The following is a 7,425-nucleotide window of genomic DNA, read 5'->3' on the forward strand; positions in this document are numbered from 1 at the left end:
ATATTATAATTACTTTTCATACTTAAGAATGATATAATATATGCTTGTGCATTACTTATTTTTTCTCGAAATTAATTTGCTGTGACCCTCTTAGTCTTATACCTCGTCACAGAAATCTAACTGCATGTGTTGTACCTACCAAAATGCTATTCATTTATAAAGCAGGTGATTGCCTAACATTCTAAACGAAAATAATTCCCATGTATATATATACCTAGCCATGCAGCTAAGCCTCGATTCTCGTGTGAACGCTCCGGGTTTGTTAGCCCGGTATTTCAGCAGAATTCAGCACCAGATAAGTACGGAACCAGCGAGGCCGTGTGTCTCGTGTGAACGCAGCTTATTATGCAGCTTATAACGCAGAACTTATAAATCATTATTATTATGTGAACGCAGAACATATATATATACATAATATATATATATGTATATATTCCCCCTTATATATACAGTAACACTATCAGATCTAATACTGGTATACTAGTATAAGCACAGTTTGCCCAGGCATTGTTGCGTATGAGCGTTATACCATTATTTGGCTACTGTCAGTGCCCTGCATGATGCTACAGTTACACATTCTGTATTAATTAACATTAAAAATTCATTTTCCAGCATGGCAAGCAAAGAGACAAAGCATAGCATTGCTGTTGTTGGTGGTGGTTTGGTAAGTAGACAAGATTTTGAGTTAAAACTAAACTAATATCAGATATTTATTGTATATTATAACAGACACACGCACCCACGCACACACTCACACTTGCATGCTCGCATGAACACACACCACACGCATGCACTCACTCACGCACGCACGCACGCACTCACGCACGCACGCACGCACGCACGCACGCACGCACGCACGCACTCATACACACATGCACACAATCCTTAAGCTGTGGACACACTACGCGATTTTTCATGCGATCGAGCCGGCCGGCTCAGTCAGGCGACTCTGTGGACACACTACGCGACTGAGTCGGGCGACTCTGTGGATTTTCAGCACGCTGATTGGCTGATGAATTGTACAATCGGCCGGCTCAATCGCAGACCCGGGCACACTATAGGTGATTGCAGCTGGCCGGCTCAAATAATTATCAAACATGTTTGAATCGGGCGATTCGGCCGGCCGACTCGAAAATCGACCGAGACATGGACACACTACGCGATTTTTCATGCGATCGAGCTCGGTCGGCCGGCTCGATCGCATGAAAAATCGCCTAGTGTGTCCACCCCTTTATATCCATCAGGCAGGGGGTGTGTGCTACCACGACTACAGGTACTTGGAACGTCTCAATAAAAATAATAATGGTAAATAAACACGAAATGTATTTACTACCAAAGTCTAAATATTTCTCTACTCTATTTCGCCTATTATTGCTGATAACTTCCGGTAAATGCCGTTCAAATGCTCCTCTGCAACACACAAGTACACCGCACGCACGCCACTGTGCACAAACAACAAGAATAATACATTTCGTGTTTATTTACCTTTATTTTTTTATTGAGACGTTCCAAGTGCCTGTGACCAACTGAACGACACTGAACCGTGCAGATGCAACGAGTATAATTACCTCTGCGCAAACGGAGGTCATGCAATCGCTCTCGTGTGTGTGTTCGTGTGTGTGTTCGTGTGTGTGTGTGTCCAGTCCACGCGGCGCGATCGATAGCGCGCCGAGTCAGCGAGCGGCGAGTCAGCAGCAGCCACCAGTGAGCAGCGAGTCGGCAGCAGGCGAGTCAGTCAGCAGCCGCCACCAGCGAGCACATACATGTTACATGCTCGCGGAGGTATGCACTTTCCGTGAGTGCCCTCTGTCTAGTTTAGATTGTGTATCATCATATCATATATATATATACGTGTGTGTGTGCGTGTGGTGTATGTGTGTGTGTGCGTGCGTGCGTGCGTGCGTGCGTGCGTGCGTGTGTGTGTGTGTGTGCAATTAGTCCGGACTAAGATAGCCCCCTTGTGTGTGTGTCTGTCCACAACAAGCGGGTCGCAAAATTGTTTTCCCACTTGAGTTTCGGACCCACCATAGATAGTGTTTTGTAATATATGGTTCGTATATATATGGTTGGATTATAGTTAGTGTTAGGGTTCGGGTTCGGGTTCGGGTTTGGGTTCGGGTTCGGGGGTTATTCGTTTTACGTTGTTGCTTCGAGGAAATCGAGTGAATGGAGTGCGCTGATTGGCTGTGGTCCAGAACTAAAGTGGGAAAAAAAATTTGCAAGCGGGTCAGACCGGGTGCTAAATCGCAATACGCATGCGCATAGCCTTATTTAGGTCACGTAATTGTGCGCTCGCTGTACCTCGCTGTCTGCGGGGTGAAGGGGCGAACTGAGCGGAGAACCGATGACTCATTTAATGTAGGATCTAAAGCCGGCGTTAGGTCGGGTTGCGATTGAATGCAACGCGACGCGACGCACTGCAACTCACTGCGACTGAGTGCTTAGGTCGACGGCGACGCGACTGACAGCGACTTCAGTCGCAGGCAGTCGCAGAAGGCGCCTAGGTCGAAGCGACGATCGCCTATAGATCGCGCAACTAAATAAATTTGCATGACTTGTTGATGTGTGCATGTTGTGTATATTAATTACTGTATGCACTGTATACTGTACTGATTGTTTTATTCGCATGCATTGTTTATTGTGCATACGAATCTCGTCGCAGCGATCGCAAGGCAGCTTATGTCGGGTAGTATAACCATGAAAAACAATGCTTGCGACCGGTGGAACCAGTCGCGTCGTGTCGCAAAAGTAGAACATGTGCGACTCGCTGCGACTAACAATTTTCCTGTCGCAGAGAGTCGCAGACCCGTCGCTGGCAGTCGCAGGGGTGCTTACGTCGAACTTTCTCTGCGACGCGATCGTCGCTGTGACTTAATTGCAACCAGTTGCAGAAAATCAGTCGCAAGGCAATCGCGTCGCGTCGCAAGGCCGACCTAATATGCAGTCTGTTCGCTCCTAGTTAGCGCGCGAAAAATTCGTAGTCTGTACGGCCGCCGGGGTATTAAAGTCTAAAGCTAGCTAGGTAAAAACAAGTCTTCCTATTAACTCTTTTACTACGGGCCACTGTATGTCAGTACCAAACAGAGAAAAGCTTTTAGAACACGAAGGTAATGATACTTCATCAAACCGGTAAGCATATAGCTTCGAGGCATATGAACACACAAACACGCAGCAACATGTTCTGCAAGCGTATCACAGCAAATGTACTCTGACTGTATCTTTCTTCTGAGCTAAGCTTAATTGTAAGACGAACAGGCGTAAAGACAGATCTTCATTGGCTTTCTTTTTGCTTTGCCGAATATGTCAGGCAGAGAGTGAGTGGATTGGCAGTAAGAGAGAGGGAGTGAGGGATGTAGGGAGAGAGAGGGAGAGAAAGATAGAAAGAGATAGAGAGATAGAAAGAGATAGAGAGAGAGAGAGAGAGAGAGAGAGAGAGAGAGAGAGAGAGAGAGAGAGAGAGAGAGAGAGAGAGAGAGAACGAGAAACAGAAATAAAGAAAGCGAGAGAGGGAGAGGAAGGGGGAGAGGGGGAGAGGCAGAGAAAGAGAGTGGGAGAGAGAGTGAGAGAAAGTCACGCACACACACACAGACACGCACGCACATAAGCTCGCACGCTCACTCCCATGCATGCAGGCACACAACATACGCTGTGTGTTACAACTTACAATGCGTACGCTCTATGGTAATTGCGATGCACGTCAGGTAGGCTACCTTTTCTGTCCCATAATCTGACTTTTCCTTCTCTCTTTCACACAAATGCACGCACGCACGCACGCACGCACGCACGCACGCACGCACGCACCACTCACGCACACACACACACACACAGCACACACACAACCACACACACCACACAGTGACACACACACTCACCAATTTTCAGCCCTATATTTTGCTATTTACACTATCATTACTACACTATTTTTAGAAGAATTTGCACACAAAGCACATCTCATGCACACGCACGCACACGCACACAACATGCAAACACACACACACACAGCCACACACACACACACACACACCACACTACACACACACACACACACCACATGCACACAGCGACACACACACAGCAGTCCATGTGTTAGCCCTGGCGTGGTCCTCGCTTCATTTGCGAGGGGGCTAACTTGGCGCGGTTGCCACGGCGCATATTTTGTTCAGCGTGTTACACACTGCAAATATTTAGCACGAGCTAGCCGCGCGCGTCCTAGTTTAATACCATATATCAAATTCGTAGTCTGTACGGGGCATAAGTTAGCTAATGCTAAACTGTATTGGTCAATTACCTTGATTTATTACCTAAAATACTTTTTATGCGTATGGCAATGTTATATTCAGGATAGTATGGACTATACTTTGATAACCATACTGCTTTAACATCACCAAGGATTTGATATTTTTATTGTTATATGCCTTTACCATACAGCCTCTATAAAACCTGGCGTGTCGAACTGGTTGTGTAACACGAACATTCTATCTCTTCTATTCTCAAATGTTTTTGATTCTTCCATTTGGATGCGTTTAGCTTTGTTAGCCTCTTATTGCGTTGGCATTCCAATATTATCTGAATATAATTAAATCTTTATATTGTAGATGTATATTATATATATATCATCAGGTGGTGAGCATGGGAAACCGCAAAAACATGACAGCGAAAATGATCAAAACATATGAACAATAAAAAACTGACATAAAGCGGTGAACAAGAAACTAAACAACAAATGGACACAAACCGGAATGAGCCCAGAACTAAAACCCGACAAGCTAGAGCTCGTAAATTTCACTCTGTCACACTCAAAATGTATGGGCAATAGGCGTAATAAACGGCAGTTTATACTTAATTATATATGTATAGTCTATATATATATATATATATGTATACATACACACACGTTACCTATATAATATAGGCCGCGAATTGAGAATAGCAATAAGGTATTACTATAAATAGGATATTATTACTATTATTACTATAAATAGATACAATATTTAGTTGCATTGACAGCTAATATGCAACATGTTAGAGCTGTGTGATACCAATTGGAAAGCAATGTTTACCGTGTTTTCACATTATTGGGCTGTATATATATATATTCAGTAATTTTACCAAAAATTACAGCGCCCAAAATTTACAAACAGATTAATTTGTCAAAAACTGAATTCTAATGTACTAAACACAATTACCCAAATGTTAATATACTATATTATATATTATAATATATATATTATATATATATATATATATATATAATATAATACAGGGCAGCCGAAATTCATATTTTTTTGCAGCGCGGCCCAAGGGCTGGTAACAGCAATTTCTTGACTAGCACCTCACCATAATTTTACCAGCCTTCAATAAAATTCTGTTTGTAAAATCAATACACTGTCAATGTTTCACGCTTGCATAATTTTCGATTTCAAAGCTCTTTGTCAAATGTTGATCAATTTATGGCGTGGATATCGCTTCAAGGTAAAACAGTAATGTAGGCTATTTGCTCATTTTAAATTCTATAAATAAAACTTGTTAAGGTACTCGCGCTGAACTACGGCTGAAACCATGCACCGGCTCGGGGGCGCGGTGTTTTGACCCAATGTTCCCGCCCTCAATATACTTGCCCAGCATATATGAACAAAGGTGGCCGCGGTGCGCTATTCTCGTCGCCCTGGAATATAATATATAGAATAATATATATAATATATATATATATATATATTGTGGACTCTGACATTTATCCTTCAATGCATGCAGTGAGAAACCGTTTTGGTCGTAGAGTTCGTAAAATGGCAGAAGCAGCATCCGTGCGTGTGACTGCTTGTCTCAAAAACCAGCGAGCTGTGAGAGTTATATGAATGAAGTCAGCATTAGCAATTAGCACGGATGAATTAGTAGCACCATCAGCAGATCAGAATCATCAGTCGCAGATCAGAACTGAGCAGCAGTATATGGCAGCAGTGTCCCTTTCCAGCACTCATATTTACGATAAAGCCATTTCTTTTTCCCTTAAACTCTAGCCTTACATTTAAGCATTATTATAAGATGCCACGCGAGTCTCCTGAATTAACATCCTATATACTGTCATGTTATACGCCTTGTCGGTGGCTGTGAAGGACATTGTTGGGTACATGTAGTCTATAGTTACAAAGTTTAACTCCAGAAATTTTATTACCAAAACACCTTCTAGACGTTATTTGATTGGATAAGCACGCGTTGAATCTGAGAAGTTTGCATCACTTGTGTAAAAATCATGTCAGGCGTGATCAGTTTGCTATTATACACCACTCCTGGCTGTATTATTTTTTACAGGTGGGATCATTGAACACGTGTTTTCTAGCAAAGAGAGGCTTTGAAGTGCATCTGTACGAATATAGGGAAGGTGAGACTTCTGTATATATTTCACTAACGGCTACCTCTGTACTTTACTCCAATAAATTTCAATGATCATAATGCACCAAACGTTAGCATAATAGCAATTATCTCGATCTGCAGCCTTATATGTATGAGTGCAAACGTTGCCATGTTAAAACGTTGATCTCTGACAGACATCAGAACACTGGAGCATGTGCAGGGCAAGAGTATCAACCTGGCACTCGCAGAGAGAGGGCGCCACGCACTGAGAAAGCTTGGCATTGAGCCAAGGTTAATATCAACTGGTATCCCCATGTACTCACGTATGATACACGACCTTGACGGCAAAACAAGGGTGATCCCATATGGCCAGCAGCACCAGGTATGAAAGAGAAATCACTTGGCACGCCTCTGCCGATACTGTACCTCAACTGCATAATGTAGACAGCCATGGCCTAAATTACATGTATTGGTCCCTTGGGGCAGTGTTGTAATAAATTGTCATTGAAGGCAAAATACCACTGAGAATAGAAATGATGACGTTATGTGGCTTTTGATTTGGCGTGATTCTGTCAAAAAAATTACAGTGTCAAGGACTAAATTAGGAGATCAGCTGGGTTAGAGCCTTAGTTTCACATGTGGCCAACATCCAGAAGATCACAAGTGTATAGACGTAGGCATAACCTATCCAATACAACAAAGAGAATAAAGAAGAGTACGTGAAAGGATGTGAGTGTGCGCGTGAGGATGTGTGCGTGCGTGTGAGGATGTGTGCGTGCACGTGAGGATGTGCGCGTGCACGTGAGGATATGTGCGTGCGTGCACGTGAGGATGTGTGCGTGTGCGTGAGGATATGTGCGTGCACGTGAGGATGTGTGCGTGCGTGTGAGGATGTGCGCGTGCGTGTGAGGATGTGTGCGTGCGTGTGATGATGTGTGCGTGCGTGTGAGGATGTGTGCGTGCACGTGAGGATGTGTGCGTGCGTGCACGTGAGGATGTGTGCGTGTGCGTGAGGATATGTGCGTGTGCGTGCGTGCGTGTGAGGATGTGTGCGTGCACGTGAGGATGTGTGCGTGT

General features: G+C 43.8%; 1 protein-coding gene across 1 annotated transcript in view; it reads left to right on the forward strand.

Annotated features, from left to right (window-relative positions):
• Nucleotides 1–613: 613 nt before the first annotated feature.
• LOC106805945 (kynurenine 3-monooxygenase-like) overlaps nucleotides 614–7,425 on the forward strand; it is a 17,261-nt gene continuing 10,449 nt past the window's right edge. The window contains exons 1-3 of the mRNA XM_014807740.1: nucleotides 614–664; nucleotides 6,307–6,376; nucleotides 6,543–6,730. Coding sequence (XP_014663226.1) covers nucleotides 614–664; nucleotides 6,307–6,376; nucleotides 6,543–6,730 — 309 coding nt within the window. The remainder of the gene's footprint in view (nucleotides 665–6,306; nucleotides 6,377–6,542; nucleotides 6,731–7,425) is intronic.

This window comes from Priapulus caudatus, unplaced genomic scaffold (assembly GCF_000485595.1).
Source record: "Priapulus caudatus unplaced genomic scaffold, Priapulus_caudatus-5.0.1 Scaffold134, whole genome shotgun sequence".
Classification (NCBI taxonomy): domain Eukaryota; kingdom Metazoa; phylum Priapulida; class Priapulimorpha; order Priapulimorphida; family Priapulidae; genus Priapulus; species Priapulus caudatus.